The following is a 17,537-nucleotide window of genomic DNA, read 5'->3' as shown; positions in this document are numbered from 1 at the left end:
TCTACGGGCCTACTTCTGTTTTGTAAATAAACTAATTTCTTTCATTTTTTAAAATTCCACATATAAATGATATCATATGATATCTGTCTTTCTTGAGTTACTTGCCTTAGAGTTTGATAATCTCCAGGTCTGTCCATGTTGTTGCAAATGGCATTATTTACTTCTTTTTTTATGGCTGAGTAATATCCCATTGTATAAATGTACTATATCTTCTTTATCCATTCCTCTGTTGATGGACATTTAGGTTATTTCCATGTCTTGGCTATTGTAAACAGTGCTGCTATGAGCATTGGGGTGCACGTATGTTTTCTAATTATGTTTTCATCCTTTATGGATACATGGATACATGCTCAGAAGCTGGATTACCATATCCATTTTTAATTTGCATACTTTAACCCAACAATTCCACTTCAGATAAATCAGATAAATTGCTTAGAGCTACTAATTGCAATGTGGTTTATACTGTTGAAAACCAGAAAAATGGATACGGTAATTCCATTTTTAGTGTTTTAAAGAACTTCCATACTGTTCTCCATAGTGGTCTGGAGTTCATTCTTCTTTTTTTTATTTTTGGCTGTGCTGGGTCTTCATTGACGTGCACAGGCTTTCTCCAGTTGCAGTGAGCAGGGGTTACTCGCTAGCTGCAGTGCGAGGGCTTCTCGTTGTGGTGGCTTCTCTCATTGAGGAGCACAGATCTAGGCTCAGTGGTTGTGGTGCGTGGGCTTAGTTGCCCTGTGGCATGTGGAATCTTCCCAGACCAAGGATAGAACCTGTGTCCCCCACATTGGCTGGCAGATTCTTTACCACTGAACCACCAGGGAAATCCCTGGAGTTCATTCTTAACCCCATTTTTCATCCTATTTTACATGCCACACCTTATAACCCTTTACAATAATAGAAACCAAACTTTTTACAGCTACTGGATACTATGGAGATATGGCTCAGCACCTTTGTTTTTAAAACTTTGCTTTGAAATAGTTTAAAACTTACAGGCATGTTGAAAATATAGTATAAGAAGTTCCTGTACATGGTTCATCCAGATTCTTCGTTGTAACATTTTTAACACATTTTGCTGATTTTCTCTCTGTTTTTCTCATACATACATAAATTATATTCTGAGCCATTTTAGAGTAAGTTAGAGCTATGAGGGCCCATTACCCTTTAATATTCAATACTTCCATGTGTTTCCTAAAACAAGGAAATTCTTCTATATAATCATGGTGCAATTCTCAAAATTAGGAAAATTACCATGTAATCAAAATATCCCATTCAAATTTTTCCAACTGTCCTAGTAATTTCCTTTTTAGTTCCAGGAGAGAACACATTTAGTGTCATGTCTCTCTATTTCCTCCTTCAATCTGAAACAGTTCTGAGAGAGCTGTTTTTTATGTCCTTCTCACTCTGCACAGTATAGGATGGTACCTCAAATTTTGGTTTATTATTTACTTAAATGAAGTCACTCAGTAGACATTTTATCCAGAACATACTTCTATGTTGATATATATAGGTTGTTATTTTAATGGTTGCATAACACTCCACTGTATGAAAGGGTTATATTTAACCAATCTCCTGTTAAAGGACATTCAGTTTATTTCTGGTTTTCAACAGTATAAAACACATTGCAATTAGTAGCTCTGAGCAATTTATCTGAAGTGGAATTGTTGGGTTAAAGTATGCAAATTAAAAATTTTGATGCTATTGCCAGATTGCCATCCTGAAAGATTATACTTATTCTAATTCTTCTAATGATGCATGAGAATGCCTAGCTCCTATGCCAATGTCAGTTTCATCTTAATCTTGGCCAATCAGGCAGCCCTTATTGAATTTCTTTAAATATTAATAGGGCTGAGCATCAGTCAGTTCATTTCAGTTGCTCAGTCGTGTCCGACTCTTCTCGACCCCATGAATCGCAGCACGCCAGGCCTCCCTGTCCATCACCAACTCCTGGAGTTCACTCAGACTCACGTCCATCGAGTCAGTGATGCCATCCAGCCATCTCATCCTCTGTCGTCCCCTTCTCCTCCTGCCCCCGATCCCTCCCAGCATCAGAGTTTTTTCCAATGAGTCAATATTTCATACTTATTTTGCCTGTTTCAATTTCTTCTGTGAATTACCTTTGCCCATATTGCTTTTGAGCAGTTCCTGTTTTTAAACTGATTTGTCAGCTCATTTCAGGGCATTTAAGTCTTAAAGGAAAGACATATTACACACTCATTTTAGAGTTTTGTTTGAATCACTCCTGAAATGATTCTACTTTATTACATTAAATCCAGTTTCCTGAGAAAGCATATCCAGAATCAGCCACAACAAGGTAACTGAACACTGTAGATCAACCTGGCCCCAAGTTGGTCAAAGCTCTCTGGACCTTAGCATCAGAAAAAGGATATGGGGAAAACGTGACAAGCGATTAAGAGCAGAGAACATTCGAGAACACCCAGGCTGTATTTTTCTCCATTCAATGTGTCTAGTTAAACCTTTCAGTATAGTTCTGGGTCAAGACAGAGAAGTTCCTCACTAACTTACTCTACAGTTCTTGTTACATTCCTTGTTTCCAAAATATTTTAAATGAATAGACATGCAATATATATTGATCTGAAGATAGGTCTTGATTATTCAGCTTTCAGTTCAGTTCAGTCGCTCATTCATGTCCAACTCTTTGCGACCCCATGAATTGCAGCATGCCAGGCCTCCCTGTCCATCACCAACTCCCGGAGTTCACCCAAACTCATGTCCATCGAGTCAGTGCTGCCATCCAGCCATCTCATCCTCTGTCGTCCCTTTCTCCTCCTGCCCCCAATCCCTCCCAGCATCAGAGTCTTTTCCAATGAGTCAACTCTTCGCATGAGGTGGCCAAAGTATTGGAGTTTCAGCTTTAGCATCAGTCTTTCCAATGAATACCCAGGACTGATCTCCTTTAGAATGGACTGGTTGGATCTCCTTGCAGTCCAAGGGACTCTCAAGAGTCTTCTCCAACACCACACTTCAAAAGCATCAATTCTTTGGCACTCAGCTTTTTCTTCATAGTCCAATTCTCACATCCATACATGACCACTGGAAAAACCATAGCCTTGACAAGCGGACCTTTGTTGGCAAAGTAATGTCTCTGCTTTTGAATATGCTATCTAGGTTGGTCATAACTTTCCTTCCAAGGAGTAAGTATCTTTTAATTTCATGGCTGCAGTCACCATCTGCAGTGATTTTGGAGCCCAAAAAAATAAAGTCTGACACTGTTTCCACTGTTTCCCTATCTATTTCCCATTAAATGCTATTAAAAACCATCATTTATATTAGATAAGAACATTCAGCTTTCAGGTTCATTTCAGTTCAGTCGCTCAGTCGTGTCTAACTCTTTATGACCCCATGGACTGCAGCACACCAGGCTTCCTTGTCCATCACCAACTCCTGGAACTTGCTCAAATTCATGTCCATAGAGTCAGTGATGCCATCCAACCATCTCATCCTCTGTCGTCTCCTTCTCCTTCTGTCTTCAATTTTGTCCAGAATCAGGGTCTTTTCCAATTAGGTTGGCAGGGAAATCTGAAGTTGGGAAATAAAACTTCAGCCGATGGAGATTTCTTCCTTTCTCCTTAATTGTAAAACTTGCAGAAATAGGAACAAAGAATCTGCATATGTCTATGTTACTTACATATAGTGCAAAGTTCAACTGATACAATGAAATGTGTCTACCAGGAAATGCACAACATTTACTATATCTGGAGGGAAGAGTCCTATGTCTTAAAAGTCAAGCAGAAACAAGTATATTCAATTCTCAATTTTTAATCAATCCATCAGTCAGCCAATCATTACTAAAAGTCAAGTATAAGGGTGCTCTGGCAGATATAAGAGAAATATAACATGATCTTGGAGAACATGCCATCTAATAGGGAAACAAGACAGACGAACCTGAAACACTGAGGGGCCATCCAAGAGAATGTTCATCCGACTGCACGTTATGTAGAAGTGGGGCTGCCTGTCAGGAGGGCAAAATCACTGCTTGTGGTAAAGGGGAGTTGTGGGTGTTAGGGAGTTAGAAAGGCTCTATGGGGAAGTGGGATTTGAGTTGTGCCTGGACAGATGGTAGGATCTGCATACATAGAGGGCAGGCAGTAGATATTGGGTCCAGGGAACAGAAGGCACTGGGGTGGCAGTTGGCAAGTTACTAAGTGGAGGATGCCTGATAAGCAAGTGTGTATGTTGAGGAGGGCTAGGATACGAGGCTGCCCCAGCAGATGCTGTAGCCGCAGGGAGTCCCTGGGGACCTCCCAAGGGGCTGCTGTGGTGTAGTGCTCCAGCCCATGCCGAGCTGCGCTGGGATCTGAGTCAAATGCAAAATGTGGTATATTGATCCTATCCTTATTTAAAATTGTGATATTTGTTCATCATGGATTTTTTTCTTTTAGTGTTGATTTTTAAAATATTGCATTAAAGTATTATTTATTTTGATTACTGTGAATTTGGGCATCCCCGTATATTTTCTGTCCCAGGCAAGTGTCTCACTTACCTCACCCTCAGTCTAGTCCCATGTTCTTATTCTGAAGTTTGATGGTGGGTATTTATGTTATTAATTTAAATTACAGTTTACTCATGTTACAAATAATCTTTGGGTAGTAGACAGTATTTAATAAAACCGATATTAAGAGATTAGAATTTTAAGAAGATTAATTTGGAACTTTGGAGACCCAAAAAACATGACAAGTAAAAGACTCCCTTTGTGTTTTTGATTCAGTCTCTTACTTTAGTTCACTCAGTCATGACCGACTCTTTGCGACCCCATAGACTACAGCATGCCAGGCTTCCCTGTCCATCGCCAACTCCTAGAGCTTGCTCAAACTCATGTCCATCAAGTCGGTGATGCCATCCAACCATCTCATCCTCTGATGTCCCCTTCTCCTGCCTTCAATCTTTCCGAGCATCAGAGTCTTTTTCAGTGAATCAGTTCTTCGCATTAGGCGGCCAAAGTATTGGAGCTTCAGCATTAGTCCTTCCAATGGATATTCAGGACTGATTTCCTTTAGGATTGACTGGTTTGATCTTCTTGCAGTCCAAGGGACTCTCAAGAGCCTTCTTCAACAGCGTAGTTCAGAAGCATCAATTCTTCAGCGCTCAGCTTTCTTTGTGGTCCAACTCTCCCCACTTGTGATCCAAGTCATCCATACATGACTATTGGAAAAACCATAGCTTTGACCAGACAGACCTTTGTTGGCAAAGTAATGTCTCTGCTTTTTAATATGCTGTCTAGGTTGGTCATAACTTTTTTTTCAAGAAACAAGCATCTTTTAATTGCATGGCTGCAGTCACCATCTGCAGTGATTTTGGAGCCCAAGAAAATAAAGTCTATGACTGTTTCCATTGTTTTCCCATCTATTTGCCATGAAATGATGGGACCAGATGCCATGATCTTAGTTTTCTGAATATTGAGTTTTAAGCCAGCTTTTCAGTCTGTAAGGTAGAGTAACTCCCTGTTGCTGCAGTACATACAGTGCAAGTAGAAAAGGGCTGCCTTGCCCATGTCTAAGTGGGTAAAAGAGATCTGTGGGGGGAGGTGGTTACCAGAGGCCACTGTCCACTTCGAGAGAGACCTTGAGCAGCTCAGCTGCTGGAGCTGGAGTGGCTTGGCCACATGGACTGAGACGAGCTTTCACAAATGGGCCACAAGGCGGCCTTGGCCCACCTGTCACTTAAAACAAACTCACCCAGCTGTGCTCAAAGAGAAGCTCCCCACTGGGCCACAGCACATACCCCAGGCCATGGCCCAGGGAGCAACGCGAGGTCTGTGAATGCTATAAATGTCTCTGGGCCACTTGCATGTCGAAGTGGTGTGTGACACCAAGAGTATGATTCCCAGCACGTCTAAGAATGTAACATCTGAAAAATCTGAAATCTACTGTTCACTAATAAACTGTGACTAATGAAAGCTGACTTTAAGCCAGAGAAGTCAATTAGCACGTGGCACAAATCGCATAAAAGGCCCCAGGGAAGGCGGAGAGGCGCCGCTGCTCCTGGCTCTGCCACCAGGTGCACTGCTCCGTCACTGGACGCGCACCTTCCAGTCCGCACCAATGTTCAGCGAGAGCGTCTCCAGCTTTAGGGTGGATGTTGTGGCATGGTACGTAAAAGCCACAGGCTGAGCGCTGCCATCTAGAGATCCAAACAGTAAAAGGGAAAGTCTGTTGACTATCCAGGAAAGAAATGTCTTTTCTTTGAATTTAAAAAGTTTCTGTCTCTGTCATAAAATCTTATATTCCATATAGGAGAATCCAAATTAATACCACTTATACTCCTGGACTTCCATGAATTTTTAAAACATGAAGCACTCCAGTGTTTTGAGTAAAAGACTGAATGAAAAGAAACTGTAAGGAGCAAAGTGATTTGTCCAGCAAATTCAGTAGGTTGAAAAAAGATATATCCTGTCCCAGGTCCTTTAAGAAAGTCAATAAATATCAGTAGGATTCCCTACGACTTTAGATACCTACAGTTTAAACCAAATATTCAGAAAAGCTACAATATTATTTCAAGCCTCACATGATTTCCCTCAGGAAAATATTAACAGCTTACAATGAGCAGAAAGACAGTTGATGAAGAAAGAAGCAGGATGGCTTCGTTCCCTCTAGATACTAATATATTTGACTCTTGCCAGAAAGAGCAGAGTCCACTTGGCTAAGCACATTACATCAGTTTTAGACTAACCATCTCTTCATGTCAAATACTTCTATGCTTATAGAACCAAGTGGCCTGTTTCCTTACCAGCTGAGTGGGCAGTCACAGAAGATGGCTGCTTCTTGAGGCCTAGGACCAAGATCTGCTCCACCACACACTTGCTGGGATAATGACCCCTCTCGTCAGCACAACTGGAATAGATACAACAAATGACATTAGGAAAAGGAGAGGAACAGGGGTTTGGACTGGCTACCAGATCACCATCCCCTCCCATCCTTCATGCCTATGGAGGCATGAAACATATAGCTGTCACATTTACTAGGATGAAGAGATGGAAAAAGACGACTCTATATGCAAAGACAAGCCAACCAATGCACACGTGCTCAGTCATGTCTGACTCTCTGCAACTCCATGAACCGTAGACCACCAGGCTCCTCTGTCCATGGAATTTTCCAGGCAAGAATAGTGAAACAGGTTGCCATTTCCTACTCCAGGAGATCTTCCTGACCCAGGGATCAAACCCACATCTCCTGTGTCATGGCAGGAGGATTGTTTACCACTGAGTCATCTGGGAAGCCCAAGCTAACCAGCAGTCTTCCTTTAACAAACCATTTGGAAGGACATCACTTAAGGACACTGAAGTCCCAAATGTGACTTGGATGCTGCAATCAAATTGCAAGAAATCAGATCCTTAATGAATGTTTGAACAGATAAATAAATGGGATTAATAGGAATTTATACTGAATTCTTTTTCATTTTTCAGAGAAGGAAGGAAAGGAAGATGAAGACAATAAGGAAGGGATGTTCATAAGAGTGATTGAAAAGTACTCCCGGGGGCTCCAGAGCAAAGTGCCAACATGAGTGGCTCCTGAATTTCTCTTTTCCAACAGATGCACTGAAAATAAAGCTACACATGGAACAATTCTCTATGAGAGAAACCAGAAAACTAGCTGAGTGACTCCTGCACATTGGGTGACTGAGAAAATACCCACATTAAAACAAGCAGGAAAGGCTGAAACACACTTCCCATATAACCCCTACCCCTGGCATGTTTGCGTGCTAAGTCACTTCAGTTGTATCTGACTCTTTGTGACCCTATGGACTGTAGGCTCCAGGCTCCTCTGTCCATGGGGATTCTCCAGGCAAGAAAACTGGAGTGAGTTGCCATGCCCTCCTCCAGGGAATCTTTTCAACCCAGGGAATGAACCTGCATCTCCTGTGACTCCAGCACTACAGGTGGATTCTTTACCGCTGAGCTACCAGGGAAGCCCACCCCTGGCATAGTCCCGTACAATTGGGAAGGAATTTGCAACTCCTAGCTTCTCCAGGAAAAGTAAAAGGTTTGGATCACACTTCCAGTGTCCATCCTTTCAAGGCTCCCACCTGGAGAGATAGGCCCTCAAATCACCTCCCTCTGAGAGCCAACGAAGTTAATTACAGCAAATAAAGAAGCAGTTGTTAATAGGCAGTGTGGCTATCCCCCCAGGGCTCAGTGCAGAGGGAGCAGGCAAAAATATCCATCTCCCAGGTTCTTCCCGGAAAGGATCTAACTGCATACTTTCCCAGCTACTGCCTGAAGGTTCTAATCAGCCTGTATATAGGTGATGACTAAAATATGCCCCTTGGGATACGGATGGGTCTCAGCATATCCTTAACTACTGGCAGTCACTAAAACAAACATGGCAGTGTGGATAATCACAAAGGTCTGGAAGCTATAAGGAGCTCAGGACAGGCTGATCAATGAGGATCATCTCCTACATGAGGCCAGTCTGTAAAGACTGGAAGACATGGCTGTCTTATCTAATGTGAGAAACACCACCAGGAGTCAAGGCAGATGAAACAGGAGAATATGTTCCTAACAAAAGAACATGATTAATCTATAGAAACTGACCTTATTGAAATAGAGATAAATTGTTTACCTGATAGATAGTTCAAACCAATGGTCATAAGGATGCTCACCAAGTTCAAAGAGCAGTGCATGAACAAAATGAGAATTTCAATACATATGGAAAATATTAAAAAGTATCTAACAAAACACAGACCTGAACAGTACAAGAAGTGGACTGAAATATTCAACAAAGTGATGAATGGCATCACTTATATGAGGAATGCAAAAAAAAAGAAAAAAAGGAAAAAAGAGTTGAACTCATAGAAACAGAGTAAAATGGTGGTTTCTAGGGGGTGAGGGGTGGGAGAAGTAGGGAGAGGCTGGTAGAAGAGTACAGACTTTCAGTTATAAGATGAAGAAGGTTTGAGAATCAAATATCCAACATGGCAAATACAGTTGATAATCCTGTATTGCATAACTGAAATTTGCTAAGAGAGTAGAACTTGTGTTCTCATCAAAAGCTGGAAAAAAAAAGGTTAAACATGTGAGGTGATGGACGTGTTAATTAACTTGATGAGGGGAATACTTCCACAATGTATACATTTATCAAGTCATCACACCGTATACTTTAAATATACTACAACTGTATTTGTATACTATACTTGTATATTTATATTAAAATTTTATTTCTATATCATACATTAATCAATCTCGAAGAAAAGAAGATGAAAAATACAAATGGCCTTCATTATTAATTTTTAAAAATAGTACCTTAAAACATTAGCTGTGCATTTAAGGATAGCAAATGGATAGCATAATTTATTTATGAAAGCACATGGCTCTTTCAGCTGCCATTACCTGTTGGTCAAAACACCTGAGGAAAATGAAAACTTCCTGTGCAAGAATTGCTTCTGGTGGAGGTATTGGAAAGAATGCCCATCATCGAGATAGAATTCACCCATGGCAGAACCCTGGAGAGTGGAATCACAGAGAGTATGCTCATGTAATAGTTTTCTTGGAAAAGACTGTCCCTCCCTAAAGGAAATAACTGATTACAAAATCTGTGAAAAATTATGTTGAACAACTGCTTAATATTAAAGCTGTACAAAGTCATCATAAACTATATAAACACTTAGTACCCATTTGTGAAATAATATGAATAAGGAAGTCACACAAGAGGAGGCAAAGAGAGTTAGGCTTTGTTGAAAGAGATTTAAACTGTGAAGTATGGTCAGTGGCATAGGTGATTTCAAAAATACTGCCCTAAAATGTGACAACAGGTCAAGAAATGTTCACCCAGTGAAACTGAAGTTAAAAGGAAAAAGAATATAATAGATGAGATTAGCTATCTTTAGAAGAACCTCCATTTGGAGAATGGTGCCTACTTCCTACTGTCTTTTGGTAGGAGGATCCCTTTTGCATGTCAGACAATGTCACAGCACTCCATACGGCAGTTCCCTGTTACTGACAATGCTTCATGAGCTATGGACCTCAAGTCTCTTGCAATTTATTCCATGGCCTCCCATGGGCCCAAGGCCCATAGTTTGACCCAAGAATACATGCTTAAAAGAAATGGATGGAAGAGAAAAATGTAAGAAAAAGAAAGTGAATTATAACATTTGCTTAAGAGTGAGGATTTGTGTCTGGCACTGTATTTTGGCAAACGGTTAGGAGAGGAATCTGCCATAGGCCTCATTCAGCTCAAAAGATATCCTCAAAAGAACAGATCAATTCTGGATCCTTCCAGACCTTACTCTAGGAGATTGTAGTTGTTTGAGCCATCCAATGAGAATGAAAGTTGTTGTGTGTGGGACTGCGTCCCTGGAATGTTGCATAGACACAGGACCCTTTTACCGGAGACTGAGAGTCAGGGCTAATCCACATGGCAGGCTGCTATGGCCCAATGAGCTTTCAGCCCAGTGGTGATCAATGCCAAGCTGCAGAGCACAAAGGGTCACAGTACCCTAGAGGAAATTTCTATCATTTCTAGTTCTCAGAGTTCCCTGAAGAACAATTCCAGGAAAGTTAGATAAGTTGGACAATGATGCAGAAATGATTCAAATTTTTGATTTCTAGACAAACATCAGAACCACCTATCCCATAGATGGGCTTCACCACTTTTATACACTCAAAGCTACCACTGTAAAGAGACAGAGTCATAACAAACAAGAGGTGTAAAAGTAATATTTTTCAAGTACCTTAGTGCTTAGAGCGACTCGGAGTCCATATGGGGAATTAGTCATGAAGCCTGTGGATCTTCCTATAGTGGTCTTTATTGGTACCACACTTCCACCACGTTGAAACACTGGTATCTACAATAGGAGAATACTCTCAGAGGAGGATTCATATAAGGCAATTTCAAAGTAGGCTTTTAAAATATTTCATTATACATTCTTTTTTCAAAAATGTTATTTAGTTAGTTTTGGCTGTGCTGGGTCTTTGTTGCTGCGCTTCGGCTCTCTCTAGTTGCACTGAACACAGACCACTCTCTAGCTGTGGTGCACACGCTTCTCATTGCGCTGGCTTCTCTTGTTGAGGAGCACAGGCTCCAGAGTGCATGGGTTCAGTAGCTGTGGTGCATAGGCTTAGTCGCCCTGTGACATGTGGAATCTTCCCAGAGCAGGGATGGAACCCATGTCTTCTGAACTGGCAGGTGGATTCTTAACCACTGGACTGCCAGGAAAGTCCCATTATACATTCTTTATAATGCAGACTCTAAAGCAAAATAAATTTGTGAACACAAATTCATTAGTATAGGGGAAAATATCTTTATATAGGGTTCTGTACTCTCCTTGGCTTCAGGCATCCATTTGGGGTCTTGGAACATATCCCTCATGGGGAAGGGGGTATTCTTTTCTCCCAGCTTGTAGCTTACCACAGGCCCTGGCATTAAAAGGAAAAGAGTTCAAATATTAAAAATGGTTCATTTAAAAAATTATTAGGGAAAACTTCTCACCCTCCATCCACTTATTATCTATTCTGACTATCCTATAGGTAGCCTTTCCTGCTTTGTATTTTTAATTTTCCTGTCAATATAACAAACAAGTTTATTTTTAGGACCCTGCTAAAGAGGGGATTTTTATGTCTATGCAAGCAGGCCCAGATATACATGTGTATACGTTCATAAAAGATGGTGGTTTCTTGGTTTGGGATATACAACTGTTGTCCCTACTTTAGCCTATACACTTCTTGGTCCCTGCTTCCCTGCATCACTAGGATGACTGGCTCAATTCTGAGGGTGAATCTGTGAAATCTCTGTTATAGAACCTGCCAAGGGCACTTGGTGTGACTCTGACGACAGAGCTGTAGGCATGGGTCTTCTGGAATAGCACTCCTGGCAAGGACAATCCAGTAGGTTCCGTGCCTCCCAGTGTAGTCCTCTCTTAGGAAGCTCCCTGGATCACATGAGGGCTTATACTTTGCTTTGAGTAAGCTGCCAGTGGGGAGAAGAGCTAGAATACAGTAGGCACCCCCTTCCTCCACCTGGGATATGTTCCCAGATCCCCAGTGGATGCCTGAGACCGAGGAGAGTTCTGAACCCTATATAATGATACCTTCCCCTATACTAATGGGTGGGTAGCATACACAGCTTGGATCTGCTGGACCGAGGGATGAGTCATGTCCTGGGCAGGATGAAGCAGGATGGCACAAGATTTCATCATGCTCCTCAGGGTAGCATGCAGTTTAAAACTTATGAATTATTTCTGGAATTTTCCATTTAGTATTTCTGGACCACAGTTAATACTTTGGGGCCGCAGTTGACTGAAGGTAACTGAAACTGAGGAACATGAAGCCTCAGATAAGGGGGACTGCTGTATACAGAAAGTTGTCAGTGAGGGTGGAGTAGGCAAGATGTCCACCGTCTGCTTGACTCGCAGCAAGAAGTAAAAGCACATTTACTTCCCCACCTGCATCAGTCAATTTCTTCTTCTTTTATTTTCCTTCAAAGAATGATGCAGTAAGTTAATACGGATAGGCCCTGGAGTGGAAGTCCAATTGACCTGGGGTCTTATCTCAGTTCTTATCTCAGTTCACAATTTAGCTGAAACCCTGGACAAGTAATTTAACTTCTCTGAACCTCCCTGTCTTCACCTGTAAGCATGAGGGATTCAAGAAGATGAATGTTAAGGTCTATTCTAGATCTGAAAGTTGGCATCTGAAATCATTTTCTCTATGTGAACGTGAACATGTTAGTCGCTCAGTCATGTCTGACTCTTTTTGACCCCATTGACTATAGCCTGCCAAGCTGCTTTGTTCATGGGATTTTCCAGGCAAGAATACTGGAGTGGGTTGCCATTCCCTTCTCCAAGGGACCTTCCTGACCCAGGAATTGAATCCAGGTCTCCTGGGTGGATTCTATACCATGTGAGCTACCAGGGAAGCCCTATTTTCTCTATAATGGAGTTCATATTGCTGCTGAGAATTTAAAAAAATAACATACATCTATTTAAAAATTTTCACACTACTTCAAGTCTCTGGTAGTGGCTGTGATTCAGTTGCAGGAACAAACTTCCCTTCAGAAATGCACCCTGGGGGACTTCCCTGGTGGTCCAGTGGTTAAAAGTCCACCTTGCAATACAGGGGACTCAGGTTCCATCCCTGGTCGGGGAACTAAGATCCCACATCACGCAGGACAAGTAAGTCTGCACACTACAACTAGACAGTCTGTGCACCGCAACTAAAGATCCCACATGACACAGTGAAGACCCTGCGTGCTGCAGCCAAGACCTGATACACCCAAATAAATAACAAATGAGTTAATTTTAAAAAAAGGAAATGCAGCCTGCATGGGCCGCTCTGGGTCTAACATCATAACTCATAGCCTCCCCTTGCCTAGAGGTCCAACTAGAAACTCATGTGTCCTGACTTGGTGCTGTAGAGGCCATTCTGTATGGTACATGTGCTATCACCGTGTTTACTCCCTGTTGTCAGTGTGATTCTTTTTCTTAGACACACAAAGGTAAATAAATGTGGAAGAACTGTGTCTTCAGTGTTCCAAACTGTGAACTCAGAGTACATGTTATTTTTATACTCTTTTTTTCCCTTCCCATTTTGGCAGTTTTATTGATAAAAATTCACATGTCATACAATTCATCCATTTACAGTGTACAATTGAATGGTTTTTAGTATATTCAGAGTCATGCAACCATCAGCATAATCAATTAAAAATCACCCCCCAAAAGAAACCCTGTACCCTTTAATGGTCACTCGCCATTGCTCCCCAAACCTCTCCCTGCCTTCAGTTCTGTGCTGTATGCTGTGCTTAGTTGCTCAGTTGGGCCCAACTTTTTGTGACCATATGGACTGTAGCTCTCCAGGCTCCTCTGTCCTTGGGGATTCTCCAGGCAAGAACACTAGAGTGGGTTGCCATGCCCTCCTCCAGGGGATCTTCCCAATCCAGGGAATCTTCCCAACCCAGGAATTGACCCAGGTCTCCCAAATTGCAGGCGGATTCTTCACCATCTGAACCACCAGGGAACCCCTCTACTAATCTACATTCAGTCTCCATGTGTATATGTTACTATACACTGACGTCCTTGGCTCTTGCTATGAAGGCACATGTTATGAACTGAATGTGTCCCCACAAAATTCACAGAGTGAAGCCCCAAGCCCCTGTGTGACTGTATTTGGAGACCTTTACAGAGGTAATTAAGATTAAATGAAGTCATAGGAGTGGGGCCCTGATCCAAACGAGTAGTGTCATAAGAGACAAGACGAGCACACACTCCCTCTACCATAAGAGGATGCATCAAGAAAGTGTCTGTCTCCATGCCAGGAAGAAATCCTCCCCAGGACCTGAACTGGTTGGCCCCTTGATCTGGGGCTTCCAGCCTCCAGACTGTGAGAAATTAACTTTCTATTGTTGAAGCCAGTCAGTCTATGGTATTTTGTCATGGCAGCCTGAGTAAACTAATCAGCACAATAGGTTAAAAATAACAGTCTGAAAATAGCTTACAGCGTCCAAGGTTACTGGGATCTTTACTGTACACGCTCCTTTCCAGTGAGCAAATGTCTTAGAGTCATACCAAATCTGAAAAGAAATAGACCTTAGTGAAAAAATGTGTATAAGCACGTTTTTCTCATGATTTCATCATGTAATAAAACATCCATTTAGTTGGATTTCAAATAACCAGAAAGCTAAAATAAGTATAATTAAAAAAAATTTAAGTATAATTTAAAAAATCTTGAATAGAAGTTCGAGAGAACATATGCTTTTAAGAAAATCCCAAAGGACTAACTAACCTAGTACTGAGATGGATTAAGCTGAGTTAAAAGGCCATTCATTTTTCCATCCATCCATCCAAAAGTTATTTACTGAACAACTTACCATGTGCCCAGCATTGCTGGGTACACACAAGTGAACAGAAAGACCTAGAACCTGCCCTCATGGATTTTATAGTTCAACTGGCTTATAAAAATGTAATGATCTTATAGTGAAAAAGATGATGGAAGAGAGAAAACAAAACAGAAAAGCACACAGCAAGCAAATAAATTACAAATGAGGCAGGAGAAAAGGAAGTATCTGACAGGGAAACAGACCTTAGAGAAAAACAAATGGAAATTTGGATTACTAATACAGCGTCATTTTTTAAAAACAGAGTACAATTCAGGGACGAGGTTCAAACTCTTATCTGAGATGCCCATCGAGGGGGTTTACTTGCTAAAGTGCCAAAAAGCTCCTGCCAAAGTAATTTGATGGGATAAATCCTTAAGATACTATCTTAAGGATGAAAAGAAAACCTTTTTCTCTCTTCTAGTCCAATATAATTTCTGGCAGCCACAGTTCACCTCCTGGGATTATCAGAGGCTGTATAAAGCTGGGATGTTGAATCTGTCACTGTCCTGCCATCACTGGGAGAGGGCTGTGCCCTGACAATTGTCAGCTGCAGTGAACTCTCAATTCAACTGCATCAGTCCTACCTTGTCATGAAGTATTATCTTTGGCTGGATTCAGTTGCCTAATGTATTGTCAAGGATTTCTGTGTCTATGTTTACAAGGGATAATCCCTTAGCTATCTTTCCTTGTAATGTCTTCCTTTGGTGAATTCTAGTAGCTCAAGATAAAAAGTTGGTGGGAGTGAAAGGTTAAAAAAAAAAAAAGGATTCAAACAAGATTTGGGCATTACCCATCAACCATTTCCAGTCTGACTGAAATGAGAGGCATAGGGTGTGTGGTAACATAATCAAAGATTCCCAGCCTAAGAAGGGTACAACTGGTACAAAACACCATGTAGATGAGACCCAGAGCTTAGTTACTGAGCTCCTCACCCAGCAAGTACTTATAGATGGCCTACTATGTGCCACATGCCTGTCTAGATGCGAGGGAAACATTAACAGATAGGTCATTAATGCGAGGCCATTAACAGATAAAAATCATGGCCTTCAAAAAGCTAACATTTTAATGGGAGAGAGAAATAATAAAACATAAAAGTAAATTTTAGGATGTTTAAAATGGCATGTTCTACAGAGACAAATAAAGGATGCAGGAGAACTGGATAGTACCAGGGGTAGTGGGAGTGGTTTGTAATCTTAAAGAGGGTGTCAGAGAAGGCCTCCCCAAGAAAGAGACTTGCAAGAGAGGGATGTGCTGTACAGAACACGGGAAGGTGACAGCCAGGCTGTGAGATAGCTCTCTGCCCGTTGTGGTACTTTACTAGCTAATCAGCAAGAAGCAGCGGCTCTCCTACCCAGGCTTTGGGAAGATGTAGCGAGAGAAACAATTACAGAACATTCCTGGAAACAGGAGTGTTGAAAGAATAGGCTACATAGTCATAACAGTGTGATTGAAATGATAATAGGTCATTAATAGAAACTGTGGCAAAGTCAGACAGGGAGCTAGCTCCTCTTAATGCGAGCCTGCACTTAGAATTAATTTAAGAAACTCTTAGCAGAAATGCTTGGCAAGCCATTTCATTTAGCTGTTGTAATATTTAACCTTTTTCTCAGGTTTCTGCTTTGCAGGGGAACCTTTGTAAAGAGCCCCCACCTTCAGAACTACAAATTCCTAGAGAAACCAAGCAGAAAGAACGTCATTCATGGGCTTTGTGTAGAAAAGCCTGGTTATTGTCATATCAGTGATGACAGGTGTAGTGGGCTGGATGGTGGCCCTTCAAAAAGATGTATTTGCTTCCTAATCCCTTATCTTTATGGGAACAGATTTGACTAAATTGAGGATCTTAAGGTAAGGAGATTATCTGGATTTATTTAGATAGGCTCTAAATATCATCACAAGTGTCTTGTAAGAGACAGATGGTTAGAGGAGACACAGACACACACAGTGAAAATGGAGGCATAGACTGAAGCGAGGTGGGTACAAGCCAAGAAATGCCAAGAGCGCAGGCAGCCCCCGGAAGCGGAGAGCGTGGAGAGTGGCATGGCACAGCCTCTCCCTCAGAACCTCCAGGAAGAACCAACTCTGCCCACACCAAGATTTTGGACTTCAAGCCTCCAGTACTGTGAGAGCATAAGGTTTTGTCGTTTTAAGCCACCAAGTTCGAAAGGAAGACATACACACGTAAGGTATGCAGATGTTTGTTGTTTACTGTTACCTCACTTGACCCTGGCAGAAACACATCAACAACAGTAGCTTTTGGTTCTGTGACTGGATGAACCAATAAAGCACCTCCTGAAAAGTGGAGAAGAAATAAAGTTGAATATCATTATGAGAGGTCTGAAAACATCCCTTCTCCTTAAATTTTTTTTTTAATTTAAATTTATTTATTTGTAATTGGAGGATAATTGCTTTATGTTATTATGTTGGTCTCTGCCACATATCAACATGCATGAGCCTTAGGTATACATATGTCCCTTCCCTTCTGAACCTGTCTCCCACCTCCTACCTTCCACCCCATCCCACCCCTCTAGGTTGTCACAGAGCACCGGATTTGAGCTTCCTGTGTCATACAGCAAATTTCCACTGGCTATGTAATTTTACATATGGTAATGTATACGTTTCAATGCTGCTCTCTTAATTGAGTGCTTTTGTGGTTTCAAAGACCACTCAACTGAACTTCTTAAAGGCAGAGATCCTGGTGAGTTGAGCCAATGATTC

General features: G+C 41.5%; 1 protein-coding gene across 6 annotated transcripts in view; it reads right to left on the bottom strand.

Moving 5' to 3' along the window:
* Positions 1-2,214: 2,214 nt before the first annotated feature.
* The window catches only part of GANC (glucosidase alpha, neutral C), a 66,711-nt gene continuing 51,388 nt past the window's right edge, over positions 2,215-17,537 (bottom strand). For all 6 annotated transcript variants that reach the window (XM_070797341.1, XM_070797342.1, XM_019968594.2 and 3 more), the window contains 6 exons: positions 17,035-17,111; positions 14,442-14,516; positions 10,684-10,797; positions 9,344-9,456; positions 6,745-6,848; positions 2,215-6,138 (listed from right to left, as the gene is read on the bottom strand). In XM_070797341.1, coding sequence (XP_070653442.1) covers positions 6,029-6,138; positions 6,745-6,848; positions 9,344-9,456; positions 10,684-10,797; positions 14,442-14,516; positions 17,035-17,111 — 593 coding nt within the window. In that variant the 3' untranslated portion in view covers positions 2,215-6,028. The remainder of the gene's footprint in view (positions 6,139-6,744; positions 6,849-9,343; positions 9,457-10,683; positions 10,798-14,441; positions 14,517-17,034; positions 17,112-17,537) is intronic.

This window comes from Bos indicus, chromosome 10, assembly GCF_029378745.1.
Source record: "Bos indicus isolate NIAB-ARS_2022 breed Sahiwal x Tharparkar chromosome 10, NIAB-ARS_B.indTharparkar_mat_pri_1.0, whole genome shotgun sequence".
NCBI lineage: Eukaryota > Metazoa > Chordata > Mammalia > Artiodactyla > Bovidae > Bos > Bos indicus.
This window is presented reverse-complemented; position numbering and strand designations above follow the sequence as displayed.